This window comes from Dicentrarchus labrax, unplaced genomic scaffold, assembly GCF_905237075.1.
Source record: "Dicentrarchus labrax unplaced genomic scaffold, dlabrax2021, whole genome shotgun sequence".
Lineage (NCBI taxonomy): Eukaryota > Metazoa > Chordata > Actinopteri > Moronidae > Dicentrarchus > Dicentrarchus labrax.
Genome location: NW_026136714.1, coordinates 13446684 through 13472104, shown reverse-complemented (window position 1 = coordinate 13472104; position 25421 = coordinate 13446684). Strand labels below are relative to the sequence as shown.

Here is a 25421-nt window from a genome sequence, read left to right as displayed (position 1 = left end):
AAAATATTAATACTAAAATAAATGAATCATTACCGTAAATACATTCATATTGGGTCACTGGATCTCCATTTAAAGAGAAACCTTTTCTATATAAGTGAATAACAGGAGAAACAAAGTAGTAAACTCCAACATTTAGAGGAGTCAGAGAAAACGAGGCCCATCTGTACGCTGCCTCATTAAATGTGCAAGACCCCGTCCTATTGGTGTGATCCAACTGGTACCTAGCTATTTCCCTGCAACAGATTGCAGGTGGCAGAGCATCGAAAGTCTGAAGGGCAGTCCTTACTCCGGTTGCCTTCTAATTAGATTTAAGGGCAGGGCGGAGCCTCACTGGACCTGAAAGGGAATTCAGGATGAGGGCAGATGGTGTGAGATCTCACAGGGATGGAAGTGAACACTGGGTCTGATGTGGAAAAAGAGAGTGGAGAGCTGAAGAGAGGGAGGTGCTGGGAAAAGGTGGAGACTGAGAGGAAAAGAGATGGGGGAGTAAGGAGGTACTCAGACCTGAGCAGGACAGCGTTCAGTTGGGCCACTTCAGCAAAATGTTGTGTTGTCTTTTAAACTAAATGTTTAATATGGATAGGTAACCGTCTCTGGGCTTTCCTGCAAAACTAAGCTCCAACGCATGGTTGAGAAACTCCTGAGATTAAGAGCAGGAAGCAGGAAGAGACGAGCAGTTCAGGATTATGGACATTGCATCACAACTTTCCTTTGAAATTCACAGCAGTTGGTGATTATATCCAAATCTTTTCTTTTTTAAACTGTCTGTCTTTAATTACAGCTTTGTAGAGTGTTATGTGTGTGTGTTGGAGGGGGGGTGATGTTATACATATTTCAGCCTGTGATCTCAGTTTTTTGCAATCAGTTTCATCATGAGAGCTCATAAATGTGATGACCCACTGCCATTTACTTCCAGTAAGGTGTTCATGTTGAGATGACAGCAAGATGAAAGCTTTGCAGTCATTTTAGAATAGATGAAAGGCTTTTATGTGAGACACAAGAGATTAAAGATTACAACCATAACCATTTTTAAGCTGAAAGGCAATTGATGCTGTGGATGGATTTTATTAGCGTGCAGGTTAAATAAAAGGGCTGTAAGTTGTCTTAATGGTAGAATGCTTTAAAAGGGTTTGCATGGTATGAACACATGCATCTGTAATCACCAACACACACAAACACACACACACACTTGGGTGGACATGGAAACATAAGCAAGTCTTTCATGAGATCAGCCTCTACCTGAGCAATAAAGAGCCATCTGTGCTGTGAATAAACTGATGATGGCAACACACACTCACACACACACACACACACACACACACACACACACACACACAACAGGGTGGACAGACACACAGAGAAATGCTTGTTTCTGTCACTTCCCACCTTCAGCGTCGTGGCACTTAGAGTGAATGTAAGGTCAAGTTATTTCTCCTCCTGTGCATTTTATAGCAGCCAACCTAAACCTGACCAGCAGTCCAACAGCAACGAGAAGACGAAGGAATGGTAATGAAATAAGCTGCTCACACACATCAGAACAGGACTGTCAAGGTTGGTTAATTTGCTTTCTCTGGTTGTCTTTTGATTTGTTTGGTGTAGAAAGATTTACTTTATGTGTCAGTCTTTTCTACCTCTGTTTCTTTCTTTCTTTCTATAAAGTCCTTTGAGACTTTCTTGTGACAAAATGCTTTAAGACAGTTTAACGTGATGCCAGATTCTTTGCTGTTGCTGTTATTTTAGGTGCACAATCAACAACATTCGATCTGTCTTAGTGCGAATGATTTAATGTCAGTGGTTACCAACCTAAAGGTCAGCAATCTATATTATCTTATTCTACCACTTTAATCCAGGTTGAAATATCTCAGCATCTATCTGATGGATTGCCATGAAATGTTCTACAGACATTCATGGTCTCCAGTGGTTGAATCATAATGATTTTGGTGATTCTCTGACTTCCCTCTCCCCAATATCTTCATTTTCTAAGCTTTAGTTGACTAAAAAATACCTTTACAATAAATTGTATTTTGTGTTAAGTGCCAAATAGCAAACGTTAGCATGCTAACTCTCTAAACTAAGATGGTGAATATGATAAACATTACACCTGCCCAGCATCAGCATGTTAGCAAAGTCATTGTGAAAATGTTAGACTCTTACTCTTGTTTCCTTGTGAAATACTGGATACTCTGACCTCTTCAGGCCTTTACAAATCCTGAAAATGAAACAATCTAAGAAAGAAACATACTTTGTTGGTTGAACTGCTCATAGTTTGTGTCCATAACCTGTAATTAGGAGTCCTAAGTAGACTTTTATTAGGATTAGAAGCCTAAAAGGTTGGGAACCACTGCTTTAAAGGTCCTGTGTGTAACATTTAGGTTTACAAACCAAACACTGGCTCTAGATAGACTGCCGTTTTTTGTGCATTTTGGGGCCACCTTAGTTTCTCCTTTGCACTTGGAAGGGGAGGGTGAAGCAAGGGAATAGCAATACATGGATTTAGTGTAGACTAAATCCTGCACACTGTGTAAACTGTATATTGTTGTCATTATAGGGACTTTCAGCGCTCTGGTGATGATCTCTGGTCCTAAACTGTCCTGTGACACAAACACATTGGTCCAATATTTAAGAGAAATGAATGTTTGGACACCGTGGGAAGATGCTGCCTGAGGAAGTGACAGATATAAGGATGACATGAGAAAACAAGAGGACATCTTCTTTAAAAGCTGTAATTTTTCACATCTATGGTTTAGGAACTATGGGTTGCTGTGCTTTTTGTGGATGCATCTCCACGTGACAAGAGTAAAGTTATGATTTTATAAGCCTCAAGTGTTTAAGGATTTTTAAAAAAGACAATCCACCATGTTTAAACGGTGGCTTTTAGCCTTGTTGGCCCGTGTCGGCCTCATTGTACTGGGCCTCTGCTGTTGTCTGTTCCTGTTCTACCTCCTGGCCTGTAAACCGACGTCTCGCAGCAGCCAGCAGTCTCTGCTGTGGTCTGGAGGGGCCACCAGTAAAGAGGGATACATGGCCTTGTTGCAGGAGAGGGAAGACTCTCACAGACATTACATCAACAGCCTGACGAAGCAGATAGCCCAGCTAAAAGAGGCCCTCCAGGAGAGGACGCAGCAGCTCCAGGAGTCCCTTGACAAAGCTAAAACAAAAGGGATTCTGCCTCAGGGTCTGGAGAGTCTGCACAAAACCCCCACACAGTCTGACCTGAGGGTAGGAAAACATGATACAGGATGATGCAGATGAAAAAAATATGCTGAATTCATGTCTGCTGATGAGATAAATGAAGTTATAGATGTAGCAGTAATTGTTACATCATGTCCTCCAGGAGTTCTTCCGCTCCCAGCTGAACCAGGCGGAGGTGAACTCAGGTGTAAAGCTGCCCAGTGAATATGCAGTGATTCCTTTTGACACTTTCACCCTGCACAGGTGAGTGGGACAGCAGAGCCAGCAGGGCCTCCAGGAGTAACTGTGTAACCTACTTCTGATGTCAGATCTTACCTCATGCAATGCTGCCTCTTGATGAAGTGAGTTTTTGTGCTGTCACTCAGGGTGTACCAGCTGGAGACGGGGCTGACCAGGCATCCGGAGGAGAGGCCTGTGAGAAGAGACCGCAGAGACGAGCTGATTGGCACAGTGGAAACAGCTCTGCACGTCCTCAATGGACCTCAACAACACACAGACAACACCAGGCGGAAGCACACATACTCCCCTTCAGACTTCATAGAGGGTGAGATTCATTCATCTTCTTCACACGTTTACCCTTGGTGGACTGCTGTCACTCCACAGTTGGATAAACACATGTAGACATGCATGTCCAGCTGCCATTTCATTTCACATCATAATTCATTTTGACATTGTCATACATGTTTTATTTTGTTTTGGAAGGGTTGTTATTGTCACTGTCAGTGTTATGGATGCATCAGCTGTTTCTCCCGGGATACTTAGTCAGTCCAGGGCTTTCTTTTTTTAAAATCTGAAATCTGTGCACCTCACTGCATGAAACTTAATACTGAGACCAGCAGTGACTGGATGAATGTAACTGATAATGGAAACACTGAATTTTACAGGACGATACCACAGACAAAGACATTGTAGTTAATGTAGATTGGTCATTGGGTCGATGCCATGCTCGGCTAATTGGTGCAGATACTGATCCAGCAGATCAGATTGGTAAATCCATAATGACTATAGTTTGTTTATAGTTAGTTTTCAATTCAGTTTCATTTCAGTTAGTTTCCAGAGTGGGTTTGCTTGTTGTTGTTATTGTTTGGAATGTTTTAGTTGAGTTTTATTAGTTTTTAAATTATAATATGGTGGTTATCTGTCAGGGGCAAGATTGAAGAATTTCAGAATAGAAGTCCAGAATATCTATTACAATACAAACACATTGACTCACAGTCATGTGGACATCCCAATCTCAATAAAAATATAAACCAATTCCTCCTTGTTGTGTTGACAAAAACACAAATTGACAAAAACTAAAACTAAAGACATTTTCTGTATATCTTTATTTTATTTTATTATTTTTTAACTACAAACTATCATTTCAGTTAGTTGTATTTTTATTTCAGTTAATTCATATGTTTATTCACACCTAGCTTAAGTTTTTTCTATAACAACCTTATACCTGAACATAGCCACTGAAGTCACCATGTTGACAACAAGCTGTGGAAGTGGTTTCCAGGAGAAGTTAGTTTGATGTTTTTCATGTGGATTGAAGATAAAAGGCAGATTTAAGAGTTAGTTATTGACTTGAACACACACAATGTGTATAGCTGTATCGATCTCATCCACACTTGCTGACACAAAGTTACAGTTTTTCTAGCTCTGGCACAGGAATCCCACCTGCAAAACTCGGTTGGTTGTTTTTCCAACCAGGGAAATGACCGTCAGTCAGCACAACACCAGACTTATTGAGACATTGTGATACCATTGCTAAAAAATCAAGATGGATTTACAGTGTAAAGTGTTTCCTTTGCATTCACATTGCGTGAAATTATTAAATGAATAGCCACAATAACAATTAAGACCTTCATTGAAGTTAAAAGTTTTTTCTAAAAGTGGATCTGTGGAGTCATTTTGCTTATAATAAATTGTCATTATATCACATTATGTAATACTTCAGCCTCAGTCCGAAACAGGTGTTCTTCAACTAATCAGTTGAGAGGAATGAATTAACTAGTAATTTACTAATATCCAGTTTCAAAATAACATAACCCTTTCTAGGAACCTTCCTATGAACTTATTGTCATATCAGTTCTTTTCTACAAAATTATAGGAAAGTATTCTCCTGTTTCCTCTGTCTCTGTCCCAGGGTTGACTCGTACAGAGCGGGACAGAGGAACAGTTTATGAGCTGATGTTTAAAGGCGACGGCCCACAGGACTTCACACGACTCATGCTCTTCAGGCCGTTCGGTCCCGTGGCGAAGGTCAAGAGTGAGACTCTCGACATGCGCAGCATCCTCATCAACATCATCGTACCTCTTTCCAAGAGGTCAGACGCATTCAGGCAGTTCATCAACAACTTCAGGTATCATTTGAAAGTGAATTAACACACTGGCACCCACTCACAGACACTAACTGTGATTGTATCATGACATTATTGATCTCAAACTTTAGCGATTCGTTTGGAAGTGCTGAGTGAATCCTTATCTTAATAGAGTAGCTTGGTTGAAAGCCAGTGAGACTTCTCGCCACTTCAGAGAAAATTAGTAGAGTAGATTTATAAAGCTGGTTTCACAGGTGTGGATGTGATTGTTGCTCTTATCTGTAAAAGGTAATTTGTGGCTATATCCTGATAAAGTGGGGTAGATGTGGGTATCTGCATAATGCCTCCTTCTGTGTTTCTTGGTTCAGAGAAGTGTGCATCCAGCAGGACGGCAGGGTTCATCTCACTGTGGTCTACTTTGGTCGAGATCAGATAGACCAGGTGAAAGCCATGCTGGACCAGACCACAAGGTAAATGTAGACAATTTAAAGCTTAATCATCAGCTAATGTCTCATTAAGAGTAAAATGCAAATTTTAAATAATAATTACCTACAATATCTTCCTCTGAGGACACAGTTATAGCCTCCCACATGCTGCTTTTATACAATTTTATACATTTATTATCTCTTTTTCTTCTTAAAAGATCCAACAAATACTCAATCTACAACTTTATTTATATAATTTAAAGCAGCAACGAGGAAATTTCATTTGGCAACATGCAGCAACACTGATTACTTAAAGAATTAATATCTTATAGCAAGACTATTTCAAAATCTGTTTCTTCTTCTCAGCTCTTTTGGAAGTTGCTCTCACAGATGTCTGTGTGCTGCACTGCAGATATTTTGGCTGTAAGATAAAAAAAAACCCTGAGAAAGAGTATCAGTGTTTTAGAGCTGCGGGCTAATAATAAGCTCATCCTGTGGAGCCTCTGGACCCACAGGGACCAAAACACAACCCACTATCTTGTTCAGGCCGGGAGGATAAAATCTTTTTTACTTCAGGCTTTTGGGAGCAAAATACCGTAAATCCTCTATGAGCTTTTGTTAACTATGTAAAATGCAATGGTGCAACAGACTGATAACACAACTCTGTCTGCAGGTTGATTGCTTTTGAATTTACTCTTCAAATTATAACACTCAGAAGCATCGGAGTACCTGTCTGATTAATCAGTCCACCTGTCCTTTTTCCATCAGAGAGACTCGGTTCAGGAGCTTCACTTTGATCCAGTTGAATGAGGAGTTTTCTCGTGGGCGGGGCTTAGAAGTGGGTGCCAGGGCTTGGAGGCGGAGCCAGAACGTCCTGCTCTTCTTCTGTGATGTTGACATCCACTTCACTGCTGACTTCTTAACTTCCTGTCGCCTCAACGCAGAGCCTGGTGAGAAAGATTATTGCTTCACTTAAAACTGTATGAAACATTTACCCAGGAGCCTTTTTAACAACATCATGCAACACGTTTTCCTTCCAGACACGCCTTTACTGTTACTACAGCTGTGAAAAAGGTCTATTTGGTAGGCACCAGGGCCAGTTTGAGTCATTATAAGTGAGTGGTTTACTCTCTATTTCAATCTGGCAAAAAAAAAAACTGTTCACGTTATGCTGCTCTGTGCAGCAGGTAAAAAACCACCACATGTTCCAGCAGCATCATAAACAATAAATATAATGATAAGCAACTATTTAATGTGATTTGTTGCGGCTGAATCCGACTGTCTCTGCCAACAAGATGCGATAAAAATGAAAGTTTACCACAGCGGCTCTGACACCTCCTGCTGCTGCTCCTCACACCTGCTGTCTCAAATGCTGCCTGCACTTTAACACTTTTAATGTTATTACTAACACCTGTGGTTCTCCTACTATGACAAGTCAAAATGTCTGCTGTGAAAAACACTCAAACACATGAGGACTTGCACTAACCTCAAAATTAAAATGATAATTTATGAGATTCCTTTGATTTTGTCCCTGTCTTTATATATCAATAATTCATTATTGTTGTTTTTGTCTCTAGGTAAAAAAGTGTACTATCCAGTGCTGTTCAGCCAGTACAACCCATCTATTATCTACCGTAATCACACAGTCCTACCCTCTGTTCAAAAACAACTGGTAGGTAAAACATAATATACAAACAGCTACATTTACTTGAATGAATTAGAGCAAATGTCATCAGGATTTCGAGACACTGATTTCCTGCTGCTCCTTTTGTCTCAGGTGATGAGGAAGGAAACTGGATTCTGGAGAGATTTTGGGTTTGGAATGACGTGTCAGTACAGGTCTGATTTCCTCAACATAGGTAATGGAAAAGCTTGTTTCATTACAAATGTCCCTAATTTCATGTTTTAAAAGACATAATACAATTAAATATTAATGTTAACTCTCAGTTTTATAATATACACATACTGTTTGTGGCAATAAATGCATTCAAGTACATGATTCTGTGCATTTTATGTAAAAACACACTATTTTCTCTCTTTTTAGTGATTGTCTAATGCTGCTACAGTTATTGTACATAAAACAGTGAAACCACCCTGACTGAAAAAGCTATTTTACTTAGTTTATACCTTCTCTCTGCTTTAAGCCCCTCTCCTTCAAATAAATCCAATAAAAGAAACACTCTTTTAAAATGCTGTTATTAACTCCAATTCTCATTGTCTCAATGTGTGTGTGTCTTATTTCATTTCCTGGCAGGTGGTTTTGACCGTAACATCAAAGGCTGGGGGTTGGAGGACGTGCACCTGTACAGAAAGTACCTTCACAGTAAGCTGATGGTGATTCGATCTCCGTCTCGAGGCCTTTTCCACTTGTGGCATGAGAAGAACTGTGCGGACGAGCTCCCTCCAGACAAGTACAAGATGTGCATGCAGACCAAAGCCATGAGTGAAGCCTCGCACAGCCAGCTAGGGGAGCTGTTCTTCAGACGGGAGATTGAGCTTCATTTGAACGCCCAGAAGCAGAAGAACAGAGGAACATAATGAGGACAGTTGAGTTGGGGTTAGCATTGAGATAATAAGATCTTGTGATGTTATTAGTCACTGTTATGTATGCGCTTGTTCTGGTTTTCATGATCATTTATGTATACTTACATTAACTGTTCAGCTACAGACAAAAGGTGATTTACTATGATTATTGTTCTCCACATGGACACATAAGCTTGTACAAAAGAAAACAAATAATTGCTGATATTTTTGTGTCAATAAAAGAATGACCTGTATGATCTAATTGTCAGCTTCTTTAAATAGAAAAGTCAAAGAGGGAATGTGGCAAAAACTACATAATAGTTTATAATGTGGTTTACCTTAAGGCAGGTGTTCCCAAACCTTTTCTGTCATGCAGCAAAAAATCCCAGACACTCATATAGAAATTAGTAACAAAAGGTATAATTTTGTTGAACTAACAATATCTATAACTACTGTTACTGGTGCATTTGTACCAGTGGCAGAATGTAACAAAGTACATTTACTCAACTGTACTTCAGTACAAATTAGAGGTACATTTTTTTTTAAGTTTACATTTATTTCACTACATTTCAGAGGCAAATATTATACTTTTTATTACATTACATTGGTCTGACAGCTTTAGTTCGGCGATTTAGAACTTTAATTTTGTTATTAAGATTTATATCACATTATCTGAGTATTATTATTGATGCATGAGTGAGTTTAAGCAGCATTTTACTGTTGGAGTTGGTCAGGATGGAGGTAGTTTTAACTATTGTTGCTGTTGGGTATTTTAACAATAACAATAACAATGTCTCATATTGGATGAACTCATCATATGTTTTGTATGTAAATATCTCTAAACCAAATAGTACCTACAGCTGATAGGTAAGGGAGTGGAGTGAAAAGTACAATGTTGCCCTTTGAAATGTAGTGGAGTAAAAGTATGAGGCAGAACAAAGTACAAAATAATATAATAGCTTAATATAACACTCAGAAAGGGGGCAGTGTTGCATAATTTATACTAAAAGTTAAATATAAAAATATATATCACTGCCAATGCGTCTGCACTTTTTATTCATTTTATTTTTGAATGAAATGAAATAACTTTTTAATAGAGTATTTTCCATTGGAGCAGTCTAATTAAAGGGTCTCAATACTTCCTCAATCAATGCCCAAATATGACAAAAATGTTATGAATGAGGACTCACAAAGCTTTAAATAACACTACATCTACAGCTGTTAAAAGCCTATGTTACATTTACATAAAAGCTGAAATGAATTGACCAGAAAACATGGAGCGGATTCCTTCACTGTTATGTGCTCCATTCACGAGGAGACAGTAAACTCTCTCCTATTAATAGAGATTTAACCTCATTACCTCTGTGGACGCTGGAGGAGGGAGGAGCAGCTCTGCATCAGCCGACGGCTGTCGTAGCGTCAACACAGGCACGCGATAGGCCCGAAACTCCCATTATCACTTCCCCTGTCCTGTGCTGCGTTCAAGTACTCCGCGGATATCCCAAAAAAGATCTGTCCAATGGCAGTAGAGGAATTCACAGACACACAGAGGCACCTCAGTTTGTTTACTTGCATACAGGACTTTACTACGGTCAGGATAACGTTGATCACAGACTGTAAGCCTAATCAATAATAACGTTAGCTAACATATATTAAACAGAAACTCGTATTTTTGTTGTATCATTAAATAACAAACCAAGAGCATTCACAGAGGAGCAGAATCATTTTAATTTTAATACATTTGAACCAATAGGAAACAATGAATAACAAATAGAGTTGAAACACTTAGTTATCAGAATATTGATTATAATCTATTAATAGAAAATTAATTGACAACAATGTGAGCTGCTTATCCCCCAGTGAGCCCCCAATATGTACAGTATTGTATTTTATGTATTTTTCTATGCCATAATGCTACCTCGTGGTAGTTTCATTCATTTAGGAGTGTGCAACATGAAAGCACAAAGCTGAAACAAACTCTTCAAAAACATGGCCTCAGGAGATGAAGCCGATATGAACATCAAAACAGGTTTTACTTGCTGCGATTATTCCTCCTACATACCGCCCAGGAAAACATCCCCTCCCAATACTGCACTTTGAATGTAAGCAATAGAGAACAAAACCCACAGCCCTATTTTTGATCTGAAACTAACATATTGCTCCTGCAGTCTGAATCAGACAGATTTGTGTTTAGATAGTGATAAAAAAGAGGAAATGTAATGCTAAAAAGACTGTTACTTTGGAAGATATCCACCTGGTTTGTCTAACTCAAACTGCTGAAGACTCAAATCAGCATCAGACAAACACAGTTGCATAAAACAGCCCAATCATACAATCTCAGCAAACCTGTATCAGTGTTCATATGGGTGGTGGTTGTTGTTGTTGTTGTTGTTGTTGTTGTTGTTGTTGTTGTGAACCTATGCTTTAAGGCGCTTTAATCTAGTAGTGACTGTTCTCAAATGATTCTTTAAAATTAAATTAGCAGTCTGGGACATCAAATAAAATGTACATTAAGTCAAATTTTGATTCTGATACTTTTGTACTTTTACTGAAGTAACATTTTTAATGCAGGATTCTAACTTGTAGTGTAGAAATACACTGTAGCTTTGCTAATCTGAGTACTTCTTCCATCACTTTTACTTACCAAACTCCACCCCATGCACAGGTCGCAATCTGCATCCACCACAGTCGTCATTCCTCCGGGCTGTACGTGAAGGCAGCATGAATCACAACTGGCTAGAGTAGCGCTGCTTTGCGTCAGTCCCTCACCGGTAATGTCTCCTCTGAGGACAGGACAGTATTATCGGCTGAAGAAATCTTCCTGTCGCGTTATGATGGTTTGTGAGCAGTTGAAAGGGTGAGGCTCTTCACGTCTGTGGTGGTGTTAGATTAGTTTTTAGCATATAGTTGAGTGTTTTTCACCTAGAATACCCTATATATATTTTTTTTTTACCTATTTGTTTTTTTACATCCCCGGTAGTTTTTTTTTTAAAACTTCTCGGACAGTCTCTCGGAGTTTGGTGGCAGCGCAATGACACTGGTGTGTTTTAATTTTGTGCTGGAATAGCGAGACATGTGCGGCAGATACGCTGCGTCTCGTCTCGCCTAAAAGCAGCCGGGACAACCGACACCACCGGACATTTTTTACAAAGACAGACACCAAGGGACGGAGACGCAACATGTTTGAAGCTTCAGGGATCCCTTTCATCGTGCTGGATGTTACCTGTCTTATCCTCGGTATGTACAAATCTAATCCTGTTAAACCAGCCTTTTAAATCAGAGTTGTTTATTTATTTGTCTCTAAATTGACTTTTCTTTATCATCAAAAATAAATTAAAGGACTCCTACAGCGCAGCTCCTCTGGAAACATATTAGCTATATAAAGTAGCTGTTTAAGCAAATCCATTCAAGTGATTTGCATGAACGTTATATAAATACACATGAGAAGGCTTGAGGTTTAAGGAACCGGGGAACCAGGAAGATGGAAAAAAAAAAAAAAGGCAACAAAGTCCCACCCTGTGTGTGTTTTATTTTCCCTGCAAAGCTGTATTTTTAGCTCCGTGTTTGGAATGAAATCATAGCACAGAGACATGCTGCAACAGGACCACTACGTGGGATTAAAAGTGCTGCAGTGATTCTGCAATAAAACAATTAGAAGCAACCTTTGTACGGTAATGGAAACACTCAGCCCAGTTCAGAGATTGATAAGGATAGAGAGGCTGAGACACACAAAGCTCCACAGATATTTTCCTGGGATTAATTTGCACTCAGTCACTTCGCTTAGTCAGTGTCTTGTGGTTGGCTGTGCTGCTGACTGTGCACCAATCCTCTCATTTAGTTTTCGCAGCAACAACCAAGCTGGAAAATGTAATTTTTATTTCCTCTGATGTTCCACAGTGGGTTCAGGACACTCCTGTGGTGGAAGAAGTATTCAGATCATTTTTCTAAAGTGAATTAGAAATACCACAAAGTAAAAGTACAAAAGTATTATAAGCAAAAAGTATGTAAAGTATCAAAAGTAAAAGTAGCTTATCCATTATGCAGAAACGGGAAATTGGATTATTGTTACTGTGTTAGCAGCGTTGTATTGTTGTAGTTGGTCAAGGTGGTACTGATTTTAACTACCTTTATACAGTTGTATTGTTTAGTCTATGTTACTTTTTGTGTAAAATAATATACAAAGTAACTACAGCTCTCAAATAAGTACAGCACTTGAGTAAATTTACTCTGTTCCTTCATCTCATTGCATAAAAGTAATATAAATACCCCATTAATATGTCTTCTATGCTTAACTCATCAACCTGTTATCAGTAATACAATATAAAGTACCTTGATGTCAGACATTGATTGGATTTCCCTACCTTGATAAAGGTTGTTGGACTTTTTACACACCAGGGCCATTGATCAATATAAATCCAGTACTTTATCAGTCCCTCACTGACGATGTCTGATATGTTGGACTTTAATATATATTAAAATGCCGTGTATAAAGGGGAATATAAGACTGATATTGTCTGTCTTATCTGTTGTAACACTATAATACATAATTATTATTTCTTCTGACTTTACATTTAATTTTCTTATCTAATTTATTGGAAACACAAACACATATATCTATCTTTGCATTATCTCTTTACTGTTTATAACTGGTTTCATAAACTATTGACTTCCTATTTCTGTGCTGTTAATATTACTATATCTGAATGGAAGATGTATAATTATCTACTCTGCAACATAAAGGGGATTTAAAAGCACTCACACAGATAATGCGCACTCAGTAATTACACAATCTAATAACAAAACAAAGACTACTTGTACACACTGTTATAGATAGAAAGTATTGCAATCAGAAAGCTTCAATTTCAGCAGATTGTCAACAAAAATACAAACAATCTGTGACACATTACTGCAGAGAAGAAAGAAAGAAAGAAAGAAAGAAAGAAAGAAAGAAAAGAATAAATAATCAAATTAATAAAACAATAAGCAATTAAATAATGGATATTGTTCCACTATTATCATATCCCCTCTGCCTCTGCCCTTCTCTTTCTTGCAGTTTATGGTTTTTAGGTGGAACACAAACTCATCTTAGTTGAAGTAGATGGAAATTTTCAAAGGTTAACTGAATGATCTGATTTTAGTTTATTCAGAATTTCAAAAGGCATTAGTGAGTGTAATTTGCCCTGCAGTAGCTTTAAACGAGCAGGCCTAAACAAAGCTCTGTGACTGTGTGATAACTCATTCAGCATTATTGCCAGTGATCGTACCTGGAAGAATGTCTTTCAATGCATCACTGATTTCACTTTAGCCAAACGCCTTTATTGTCATCTCAGAAAAGCTGCAAATAAATTAAGAATGTGTAACCAAAGCAAGTCAAAGCATGTGTTTTGATGATCCTCTTCAGATGGTCCTACCTTCATTGTTCTGTATTGTGTAACTGTATGGCCTTGAACAGACTCAGTTTTCCTTGCAGCTAAATGAAACCCACAATAGTCACCAGCGTTTTTTTTATAGGAGGGGAAACTCCTGATCCCAACATATCTTGTTTGCATTGTGTAATAGTAGCAGTGGCTCATTAATCTGACTCACATGAATATTTGCAGTTGCTTGTTAACGTGATGTACATTATGATGACACAAGACAGGCTGAAATCTGACAGAAGTAGAATTTATTGTCATCATGTGTTCTTCTCTCTTTTTTTTTAATAGTTGGACTTCCATTTTTTAGCCTTACCCCTCAACACAACCCTTTCAAACGGGGTTTCTTCTGCAATGACGAGTCCATCAGATACCCCCTCAAAGAGGACACCATATCCTACCAGCTGCTGGGTGGGGTCATGATCCCCTTCACATTGATCGTGGTAACAGTCGTCTTCTTCCATAAACTCTCTGACCTGTAATTGTCCCATCCTTTGTCATCTTTTACTTGCTCAAGAAAAGGTCACTTATTGTTTAATCTCTTCTGTTGCAGATCGTATGTGGTGAATGCCTTTCTGTTTACTTATCACGCATCAAGAACCAGTCTTTGGGGACCAAGTATGTGGCCTGTGTGTACAAAGCTGTGGGGAGCTATGTGTTTGGAGCTGCTGCCAGTCAGTCTCTGACAGACATAGCCAAATACTCCATCGGACGTCTGCGGCCAAACTTCCTGGCTGTATGCAAACCAGCCTGGGATCGCATCAACTGCAAAACTGGTGGATACATCGAGAACTTCAACTGCACTGGAGAAAAGTTTCTGGTGGATGAGGCCAGGTAATGGTCCGGAACAGTAATTAAATGAATCCCACAAGGAGGGGAAATGCCTGTGGGATCCCAGCATATTTTGTTCATTATAAGCATTGTGTAATAGTTGCATAGTTTCACTGGGAGGAACCTGGTAGTTATTTGCATGTAACGTCTGTGGACAAGGTAGTTAACTATTAGATGTTTTCCTCCACTATAGTAAAATGTATCTTTTCAATCCGGCAATCCTTAAAGGGATTCAGTATTACAGTTCTATAAAGTTGCAAGATTAAAAAGAGGATAATCAAAATATATGCAGTAGGCTGAGATATCCTGACTTTTACCTCCAAAAACACTAAATCATACACTTTTCACAATGTAATTCAGTAAAATAAAGTAAGATAAACTGTACTGAAAATGTAAATGTGACACCTGAAGTCCAAGAACAGATTCATAACTAAGTAACCTTAAGAAATTTTAAATTCTAGTATATACTATATACAACTACTATTGACAAATGAGCAATGGAAATAAATAAAAGGTTCTAAATACTGTATACACCAACATTAATAATGACTATAAAGTGTTTAATAGTGTCCCCCCTACCTGGTAGACGCCCACATTTTTCAAACTGCAAGCCCCCAGCTTTTAGTTAAAGATGTGTTATATCAAAGCCCAAACCTTGCACTGATTCACTGAGATAAAGCTCCTCTAAAGTCTCAGCAGACATTATACAGTTGTTTTCCCCCACTGAGTATTGCTCCTCACAACTAGTTAACTGATTTTAATGTGTAAAATTAGCATTCTTTCCCCTTTAATCTATTTCTGTGTATATCAATACAGTAAAATGTCATTGTGATGAATAAGCTTCTTTGTTATGAATCTAAAATATGTATTTGTAAGTGACTTGATTATGCTGATGGTGCCTAATTTCACTATCTCTTATTGTTTGCAGACTGTCCTTCTACTCTGGCCATTCATCCTTCTCTATGTACTGCATGCTGTTCCTTGTAGTAAGTACACATTTTCTACTTCAGAACCTTTTTATAGCCTGAATGTGGCTTACATAGAAAAGTTTTTAAAAGGTGTTAATTCTAATATACAGCTTTTGTTATCTGCTTTACTCACTAAGCTTATGCATTCAAATTCACTCAAAAAATTACTTCCTCATGACATTGTCAAAAAAGTGCCTAAATAACTGTTTTCACTGAAGGCATTAGCTGCCAACACCTGTACTGTAAATATTGGCTCAAACAATTTAAACTATGTGACCCCACAGATTTTTTGTTTCCAATGCTTTATTTTTTGTCAATTATTAATCCTTGTCTCCCTCTGACTGCTGTAGCTGTACATTCAAGCCAGACTAAGGTCAGAATGGGCGAGGCTTCTGCGTCCCACCATCCAATTCTTCCTAATTGCAACTGCTGTGTATGTGGGTCTATCCCGGGTGTCTGACTACAAACATCACTGGAGTGATGTGCTTGCTGGCCTCCTGCAAGGGGGTTTAGTGGCTATTCTGACAGTAAGTCAAGTCAGTTAATTTAGAAATAGCACATGCTTGTTTTTAAACAGAGGTTATACCCATGAACATGCAGTTTCTAAATTTTATGTCTTACACCATACTAACAGTGTCATATACTATAAATTCTGTATCAGCTTGTTCCAACTGTTCACTAAAACTATATGCTATTAAAACAGTGAAATATTTAAACCTAAGACCTGTTTTCATGACTTTTTACCATTTAAATCAAATGGAAATATTTAAGATATGTTGAATATTACCTGTCTGACATATTTTCCATCTTTGGAAACCTTGGGATCTCTATAAGGATTTTAAAAGTTCTGTTCTAGTGTTTGAACAGTAATTTTCACCACCTAGTCAGTGAGGTCAAAAAGTTAAAAGTAGCCTAACTATATTATTAGACTGATTAATAATTAATTTAACACTTGTAAATATGAACAATAAATAAGGCATGTTTGTAACGTTAAGTAAAGTATTTCTGATTCTGATTCTGATAAGCAGAAGTCTACTTCAATAATGTTGGCCTACTTTATTGTTCTCCATCTTCACAGTAAAATGAAAATTATGAAGTTGAATGTGTTTTAATATTATTGCTTGTTTTTCTGCAGGTGTTCTGTGTGGCCAATTTCTTTAAACAGCCGGTGGACCCGGTGGTGTCACAGGAGGAAGAAGCCTCACACACCAGTTTACAGGACAACCCTTCCAATGGGAACCACTATGGCAGCACTGACTGAATCTGAGGAATCAAAGACGATACTTTATAGAGCCCTTTATCTCTTAAAAGGGTCGGGGAGGACCTAAAACACATCATTGTCTTTGATATTAACTGCCAGCCGTTTCTGAGCACATCTTCAACATAGTCTGCCCCACGGAGCCAACGCTGCAGCCAGCAGACGTTAGCTGCTGCCTTTGGTGTGGTCGGTAAACTTTAATTACAGGAAGAAACGTGCACTACAGAAGACTTGCACTACTAATATATAAAGACACAGAGGTTTTTGGGTAAATTCAACATAATATGGTTCATTATGGAATGACAAAACAAAATACAGCATGTTGGGTTTACCTTAGAAAAAGTTTTTTTTACAGCGTGAGCTTGTTGGAAATGTGGTTTCTAATGTATATTGGTCGGCTGTTGCCATCATGAATGAATGAAATTCCTTTTGCCCAGAATATAATGAGCGTCTGTGTGCGCACTGCAAGCAGGTTTGTGGATAGTGTGGCACCTGTGAATAAGAAAACCTGGACTGTCCTTGGACATAAAATGGAGACGGAACTCAGAAATAATATATTTCATGTTGATTTTTGCCTTAGTCATATTGCTGCTATCTGCTGTTATGTCCATTCCCTGGTGTAATTTTAATGTATGAAAAATACAATGCATTGAATTTTCTTTTCTTTTTCTTTTTTTTTACAGTTTGTATAAAGCGTATGTTTTTGTCCATGCAGAAGCTTTGAACAGTGTTGTTTAGAGCAGTACTGGGAAACATTTGTGACAAATAAAGAAAGTAAAACTTTGCCATCTCTCCCCCCCTCTCTAACAAAGGGGGGAAATGATTCCTGTGTGTTTTGTCTGTAGAAAAAACAAAGCAGATATAATGCATGTGAATGGAGCCTTGGACAATGGTGCAGCTGCTGATTTGACAATGTAGATATGCTGCAGCAGAACAGCTGATTTGTCTGTTTTAAGTGAGACTGCTGGGTAAGGTATGGCATCAAGGAAGAGAAACCAAGCATGTGATTCAGTAACCAAATTGGTCCGAAATGTAGACCTGAAAGAAAGGTTTTCCAAACATAGCATTGCTTTGGTGTGTCATTTTCTGTCTGTGTAGACAGACCATAGAAACCACAAGCATGCAAATGTACCTCCTCTCATGTTAATGGGAAAACATGTTTGTTTATTACAATGTACATGAAGACTGTCAGAGCATTGTCTCGCTGCTTCTAGTGGGTCCAGTTTATTTTCACCAAGCGAAACTTCTATTAGCAGACAAGTGCTGATCCTTGGCTGCAAATGTCCAGGTTGAGGATCTGCTTTACAGTTTAAATCCTATTACAGTGACTGAGAGGCTGAAGAACAGTTTAACACACAGGGTGGGACAGTAATCAATGTCAACTGAAGTGTATCAACTAGATCTTATAGTTTGGTCTGTCAGTGAAACTGAATAAGCAGGTGTGGATTTATGAAATGCTTGAACACTTTGACTCATGTTGCAAGCAAGTTGCAGCACTTTTATTCTACTCTAAAGCTCCATGCAAAATCACTTATAGCTATATATTATAATCTAATAATAATAATAATAAGTATATATATTATTACCCACATACTAGCCTGACTTTCACGCCACTCTCAAAATTTCTGTTGGCTTTGTTCTACCCTGTTGTTCCTTGTCAAACTTGTTCCCAGTTTCAATTCCAGTTACAGTTTTAATCTTCAACTGCCAGCTCATAAATAATGTCACGCATGAGAGTAAAATTTTGCAATGTCTTGATGTTATAAATTTAGGAAATTCCCTCAGAGAAGCTTACCATTGTCTCTCAGTTCACTAAACTCTGCTGACCATATTGAACAAATTTGATTTAGAGGACAAACAGCCATAGTGCTAGAGGGAGTAGTGAGAATAGGTAGCCTATTTTATAGACTCCTTCCAAGCGCTTTAATTTGAAACTATGCATACGATGCATAAAGAGAAGTGAGCAGGGGTGTAGAAATCAACGGTTTAAGATGCTGGGTGAAATCTCCTGGGGAGATTGCACACAAAAAAAGAAGTTAAAAGGCTATTGTAAGTACCGGGTCATGAATCCTAGTCTGTTTGTCTATTGAAAAACTGCTCATCTTGCTGTAGCATCACTTCTACCTCCCCCACGTCTGAAATCTGACCCATCATGTTGTCTGTTGCTCCACAGACCTCTCTTTTGTTGTCACGCTGACCTCAACAATACTCCTTATTGAGAGTAGCTCCATTCACTCTCACATGTCACATGTCTCACTTTATCTTGCCAGACAGTGATGGCACTGCAGAAAGAGGTGACTCAGAATGCAGTGTGCACTGGCACTGATATAATTATCGTATCTCTTGAATTAAATTCCCCTTGCACTACACGTACTTTGTTCCTTACACACACTTTGCCGGCCCACTTCTGTTGAGATAATAGCTACTCAAATAACCTCACACGAGGGTCTGTCTGGCTCCTGTGAGACAATAAGAAAACTGTGAAGAGAACCGAACAATGAGAGGATCCTATTAACAGTATCAATTGTGAATAAACAAAGAATGAGGAAATAATGGATGCAAATAGAGCCATGAAAGGTCTCCACCAATGAGAGAGCAGAGTTTAGTGTTTCAGATGGAAAACAGATCTATATGTTTCCTTTTGTTCCTGTTGGGAAGGAGACAAACAAACCGAGAGGTAAAAAAAAGAAACAGACAAGAGAGGAAGGAAAATATAAGAACAAGAAATGAGGTGTGGATAGCACGTTTAACTGCTAACAGGTTTAAGATAGCAACTCTAACTGGTTAATACAGTTTTATGTAACAAAAATACAAAGCTGTTTTTATTCTAGTGTGGTTGTGTAGATGTAAGTGTGTAAATTGATGACATTTTAAAATCTTTTCCTGTTTTAAAGAAAAAAAGTGATTAAAGTATGGAAGTAAATTTCTATATTGTATATAACAGGAGATAAAAGTATGGAGAAACTGAAAGAAAGGGATTTGCTACATCCTCCTTACATGCCAGGATATGTGAGGTTGGCTTGTATGTATAATGGTAAAGTTAACTACCTACTTATTCATGATTTTAAAAAAAGTACTATTTACCAGACTGCTGTGGGCTCTTCTAGCAGCTAGAGCCATATGCAGTCTCAGTCCAGTGTCTGGTGGTCTACTCTGAGGCATCTATGGCCCTCTACTGGTGTAAGTACGTTAGTGTAAAGTTACATGCAAAGAAATAGACCTGCAGCAATTAGTTGATTTATTGTCATTGTATAGCAAATTAATCACCACCTTTATGGTTTTAATTCAGTTTGAGGTTTCAAGCAAAATTTAAGAAAATTTTCTGGTTACAGCATTCCAAATGAGAGGATTTGCTACTTTTCTGAATTGTAAATTTAATATTTTTGGGTCAAAGCAGGCACATTGGAGAAGTCACTTTGGGCTCTTGAAATTTTTATGGATATTTTTTCTGGCCTTTTCATGCCTTTTACAGGTGCAGCTGAAGAATGACAGGAAAGTGGGGTACGGAAAATAAAGAATTCTAATTTCAATCTATGGTTTCAGAGCAGTCTTAAGATACAAGACAGGACACTACAAGATGGATTTGATGTGTGACTTTGTCACTGAATTTATTACCATAGTATCAAACATTTCACCCCATCAGTTCAACCACAGATGAAACCCTGGGCTTACAGTTCACACCTTAAATCCTCCAGAAACAATGGAAGGAAGAGCCCCTTGTCAAGTTAACCTAAACACACTCACTAGCCCTCTTTGAAATAATGCTCTTATGAACAACTTGTTACAGCACAGTGAACAGAATTCATGACTGTGGTATGTGCATGGTTATGCACATTACTTTCATATTTTGATACACTGAAATACTCTGACACAAATTCAAAAGCACATTTGATGTGTCTAAAGAAAGGTTTTGTGTTCTTTCTACTCACATGGATTATTACTCTTCTGCCACAGGTGGAATCTGCTCAGAGGGCTCCAACCTAAACACTAAACTGTACTGTAGTTAAGCGCACAACCAGAAGAATTTTACAGCAGTGGGGTTGTAAAATTTTATTTGGAGAAATCTGTACATGGAGGTTTTGGCCTTCAGTGTGTTCACATATATAAGCATAATGGGGGACACAGACAGGTAGCTCACTGAAGATCAAAAGAAGTGCTTTCCATTACTCAAAACTGGACAGGAAGTTCAGTACAACCTGCTTCAGTTTGGTGTCTGATGCCTCTGAGATCATGCCGTCAGCCCTGAAAATAGGAAAACGGGTCAAGTTAAAATCAACATTTCATATTAAATACTTGTTAACTTGCCGTGTAAAAACAGGGCAAATTGTTCAACCACGTTGTGGCTGAGAAATCTGTCTCACTTGATTGCGGAGAGCAGGTCCTGGTGCTGGCTGAGGACGTGCTGCAGGAAAGCCTTCTCGAACTTTGTGATCTTGCTGGGCTCCATCTTGTCCAAGTGACCTCTGACACCAGCGTAGATGACTGTTACCTGCTCCTCGATGGCCATGGGACCTGGAAGGGCAGTGGGAGAAATTTCATTATCCAATTTTGCATTTTCAAGACATACAATAACAATCTGGCATTTAAAATTATACTTCTTAGGAAACTAAAAAGAAGCTGACACTCACAATACTGTCCCTGCTTGAGCAATTCTGTGAGCCTGACACCCCTGTTAAGGAGCTGCTGGGTGGCAGCGTCCAGGTCAGAGCCGAACTGGGCGAAGGCAGCCACCTCACGGTACTGAGCCAGCTCCAGCTTCATGGTACCGGCCACCTACAGTGCAGAAATAAGACCATTAATAATACTGGAGATTATCTGACTGTCCAGACTGTGACGCCAAACTTAAAATGGAGCTGAAATATTGGGGTGCTGTCCAAGTTTAAAAATACAACTCAGATGTTACCTGTTTCATGGCCTTGGTCTGGGCAGCAGAGCCTACTCTGGACACAGACAGACCCACGTTGATAGCTGGGCGGATACCCTTGTAGAACAGCTCAGTCTCCAAGAAGATCTACAGTAAACAGATGAAGATATATTAACAGCATTGTACTATACAGTGTTTTATATGAGCCAAAACACAAGCATAAACACAAACAGCGAAGACAGTTTTGGACAAACCTGTCCATCTGTGATGGAGATGACGTTGGTGGGGATGTAGGCAGACACATCACCGGCCTGGGTCTCAATGACGGGCAGGGCAGTGAGGGAGCCGCCACCGAAGTTGTCGTTCATCTTGGCAGCTCTCTCCAGCAGACGGGAGTGCAGGTAAAACACATCACCAGGGTAAGCCTCACGACCAGGAGGACGACGCAGCAGCAGGGACATCTGACGGTAGGCAACAGCCTGAGAGGAGAGGGGGAATTTTTTTTTATTTTTGCCTCAATTTCCTTAATAATAGTCACACAGAAGATATTTTTCTGATTTTCTAATCTGTGCCCTCACCTGCTTGGACAGATCATCATAGATGATCAGGGCGTGCTTGCCGTTGTCTCTGAAGTACTCTCCCATGGAGCAGCCAGAGTATGGGGCCAGGTACTGCAGAGGAGCAGCATCAGAGGCGGTGGCAGAGACCACAATGGTGTACTTCATGGCATCAGCATCAGTCAGCCTCTTCACCAGCTGAGCCACGGTGGACCTCTTCTGCCCAATGGCGACGTAGATACAGTACAGCTTCTTCTTCTCATCAGTTCCTTCGTTGAAGCGCTTCTGGTTGATGATTGTGTCGATGGCAATGGCGGTTTTGCTGCAGAGCGAAGATGGATTATTTTAAAAACATCCATACCAACTTTAAAATGACTCCTGAGCTTCAGTTTGCATTAATCCATGGAATGGCAGTAAAATATGTTTGTCTATGTCCAAGTATTTACCCAGTCTGCCTGTCACCAATGATCAGCTCACGCTGGCCTCTGCCAATGGGCACCAGACTGTCCACAGCCTTGATCCCAGTCTGCATGGGCTCCCTCACAGAGATACGGGGGATGATACCAGGGGCCTTCAGACCAACACGCCTACGGGTGCTGGAGCCCAAGGGACCCTGACGGGAAAAAAAATAAAATAAAAAGTTATGATGGAAAAAAGTGTGACGATAAAGCTAATCTAAACAACCAACAAACCTAATGTGCTATTAAATTTGACCAAATCAATGACAATAGTTTAGGTATTATTGATGTTAAGCAGCTTCTATTCAACTAATTAAAAAAATAATAAATAAAAGCACAAGATTTGGTCATATATATAAGGTTTTCCAGATTGGACTGGTTTAAACTGGTCTTTATTTTGATTAGGAATAAACTAGGTTAAACAATTTAGTGGTTAACCCAAAATATGAATATGCGGATATGGGAAATAGTATGTAGTTAGGAGTCATCTTAACAAACAAAACTTCATCTACAGTATGTTTATTTTCCACCCAAAACATTGGCTCAAGTTACCTTTCCATCGATTGCGTTTCCCAGAGCATCCACCACACGGCCGAGCAGCTCCACACCAACAGGGACGTCCACAATGGCACCAGTCCTCTTCACGATGTCGCCCTCCTTGATCAGCTTGTCATTACCGAACACCACAACACCAACGTTGTCAGGCTCCAAGTTCAGAGACATGCCCTGGAGGGAAATTAAATTACTCATTAACAGAATGATGGTATATGCTGGTTGATTTTGCATATGATGAATAAATAAATCTCAACTGAATTGAATTGTTGAAGATGCTGGAAATTTAAGGTTCTGGAGCATTTCACTTTAGGAAAAAGGTACAAAATATTCTTTCAGTTTTGTCAAGTCAAGATGACAAGTTCCCTGTATGGACTGTATATGAATATGTATATGTAGTTCAGCGTGTTTAGAACTTTGCCTAGGAAACTTATCTTTATTTATTGAGCACTTTTCATGATATTCAAAAATTAAAATCAAAATCAATTAAAATCAATTGATGTGTTCCTTTAGTGTCTTTTTCTACATACTTTCAGTCCAGAGGAGAATTCCACCATCTCTTCTGCCTGGACATTCCTCAGCCCGTACACTCTGGCAATACCGTCACCAATGGAGAGCACACGTCCTGTCTCCTCCAGGTCTGCAGAGGTGTCAGCTCCCAAGATCTTCTCCTCCAGGATAGAGGACACCTCGGCTGTGCCTGTGAAAGACAACATGCAGAATCTTGCTTAGCCACAATGAAAACACCTCGATATAAAAAAAAATCTCAGATTGTCCCTGATTAATTAAAAAAAAAAAAAAAAGGTCAAACTGAAACTAGATGACATTTAGGATTCTGATTGAAATACTGTGATATATCTACTAATACTATCTCTATCTGGGCTTCATTAAATATTAAATTAAAAGCATACAACTTTTGCTATTAACTATTATTAACATGAGGTCACCAGGGGTCATTTTACTAAAAAGATTCTTCCTCAGAGATCAAATAATAAGTAATATTGTACAGGCTAACACAAAAGTAACATATCAACAACTTAAAGTCAAAGTCATATTGTGACATTGCAGTGATTTTGGCTTTTCTTATATGGAATGGTTATATATTTAGATTTTACCACTGACAGTGCCTTTACTTTTCAACCTTTGTTTACTTTTTCAGAAGTCTTCACAGCAGCATTTATAAACACTAATGATAGTTAATCCACTCACTGTGTAATCCTGTACAGTGTCATTCTATTAAGAAATTACAAAGTCGAGGTCTGGGAACACAATATGATCAATGACCTTCATCAATCACCTTTGGGTGCTGACCCATAAATGTGGAGGACAAGGTTTCTATCGTGTTGTTATTGGCTCTCTCACCTGTCTTCTGCAGCCATGGTCTGTGTGTGTGGAGGTGGTTGACCCCAATGCAGGCGGCCGGTACAGCCTTGGACACCTGATTCAATGACAGGCGGATTTAATTAAACGATGATTACAAATAAAAAAGTTGACTAAAAACATACTGCAGCGACAGCAACATGTGCACTTTAATAACTGGGCTGGCTGAACGCCGTGCAGCGGAGACGACGTGCGCTGTCAGGCTTTCTGACCTTCAAAGCGTGGCTGAATGAGCCTAGCATTAGCTCGAGTGCTAACCTTAGCGCCGCGGGACGATGACTGTGGTTTCACAAGGGCAACTTCAACAAACGACATTCAATTCAACAATTTCAAGATTGCTACGGCGAATGAATACCCAGCACACACCAGGAGCAGTAAAGGCCGCGTTAATAAGTCGATGGCAAGTTAGCTAGCGGCCTGTGGCGTTTACGTTACCCTTCACGCCCACAAGGTTCACACTCGTATTAAATACACTCGCTTGCAAACATCCGAATCAGATGCAGATTATTTAACTGCAATACTTACAAATCCGGCCCTTCTCGGCAGGGTTCTGACCAAAGCTGCTGCAACTCTCACGGATAACATTTTCTCGGGTTGCTAATGACCTGTCCTCCACTATCGGCTGCGACCTGCCTGTGAGTGACTGTAATGGCTGAATGAACTCTTCTTCTATTTATGTGACTCGACTGGTTT

The 25421-nt window shown here is 39.2% G+C and overlaps 3 protein-coding genes across 3 annotated transcripts; 2 read left to right on the top strand and 1 right to left on the bottom strand.

The window, feature by feature from the left end:
• The first annotated feature begins 375 nt into the window (after positions 1 to 375).
• LOC127376069 (chondroitin sulfate N-acetylgalactosaminyltransferase 1-like) lies at positions 376 to 8703 on the top strand. The gene is made up of 11 exons (XM_051422606.1): positions 376 to 730; positions 1453 to 1551; positions 2549 to 3219; positions 3335 to 3435; positions 3558 to 3736; positions 5324 to 5540; positions 5867 to 5968; positions 6692 to 6873; positions 7501 to 7595; positions 7701 to 7782; positions 8178 to 8703. Exons 3-11 carry the CDS (start codon positions 2857 to 2859, stop codon positions 8459 to 8461), a joined length of 1605 nt encoding a protein of 534 aa, XP_051278566.1. The 5' UTR covers positions 376 to 730; positions 1453 to 1551; positions 2549 to 2856; the 3' UTR covers positions 8462 to 8703.
• Positions 8704 to 11156: 2453 nt separating this feature from the next.
• LOC127376075 (phospholipid phosphatase 1) lies at positions 11157 to 17701 on the top strand. Its single transcript, XM_051422619.1, has 6 exons — positions 11157 to 11683; positions 14152 to 14303; positions 14414 to 14694; positions 15620 to 15677; positions 16010 to 16186; positions 16795 to 17701. The coding sequence occupies exons 1-6, from the start codon at positions 11626 to 11628 to the stop codon at positions 16918 to 16920; spliced, it is 852 nt and encodes a 283-aa protein (XP_051278579.1). The 5' UTR covers positions 11157 to 11625; the 3' UTR covers positions 16921 to 17701.
• Positions 17702 to 20495: 2794 nt separating this feature from the next.
• On the bottom strand, positions 20496 to 25421 carry LOC127376068 (ATP synthase subunit alpha, mitochondrial). Its single transcript, XM_051422605.1, has 11 exons — positions 25254 to 25421; positions 24711 to 24786; positions 23879 to 24048; positions 23349 to 23522; positions 22785 to 22951; positions 22360 to 22660; positions 22036 to 22260; positions 21821 to 21928; positions 21546 to 21690; positions 21279 to 21429; positions 20496 to 21159 (listed from the first exon to the last, which is right to left on the bottom strand). Exons 1-11 carry the CDS (start codon positions 25311 to 25313, stop codon positions 21081 to 21083), a joined length of 1656 nt encoding a protein of 551 aa, XP_051278565.1. The 5' UTR covers positions 25314 to 25421; the 3' UTR covers positions 20496 to 21080.

Excerpts from the sequence above, each read along its gene's own strand:
- LOC127376069 (XM_051422606.1), top strand. The coding sequence starts at position 2,857 with ATGTTTAAACGGTGGCTTTTAGCCTTGTTGGCCCGTGTCGGCCTCATT. Across the intron at positions 3,436-3,557 it reads GACACTTTCACCCTGCACAG|GGTGTACCAGCTGGAGACGG; the intron begins GTGAGTGGGACA and ends GCTGTCACTCAG. Across the intron at positions 3,737-5,323 it reads CCCTTCAGACTTCATAGAGG|GGTTGACTCGTACAGAGCGG; the intron begins GTGAGATTCATT and ends TCTCTGTCCCAG.
- LOC127376075 (XM_051422619.1), top strand. The coding sequence starts at position 11,626 with ATGTTTGAAGCTTCAGGGATCCCTTTCATCGTGCTGGATGTTACCTGT. Across the intron at positions 15,678-16,009 it reads ACTGCATGCTGTTCCTTGTA|CTGTACATTCAAGCCAGACT; the intron begins GTAAGTACACAT and ends TGACTGCTGTAG. Across the intron at positions 16,187-16,794 it reads GTTTAGTGGCTATTCTGACA|GTGTTCTGTGTGGCCAATTT; the intron begins GTAAGTCAAGTC and ends GTTTTTCTGCAG.
- LOC127376068 (XM_051422605.1), bottom strand. The coding sequence starts at position 25,313 with ATGTTATCCGTGAGAGTTGCAGCAGCTTTGGTCAGAACCCTGCCGAGA. Across the intron at positions 24,787-25,253 it reads TGCCGAGAAGGGCCGGATTT|GTGTCCAAGGCTGTACCGGC; the intron begins GTAAGTATTGCA and ends TCATTGAATCAG. Across the intron at positions 24,049-24,710 it reads ACCATGGCTGCAGAAGACAG|GCACAGCCGAGGTGTCCTCT; the intron begins GTGAGAGAGCCA and ends TGTCTTTCACAG.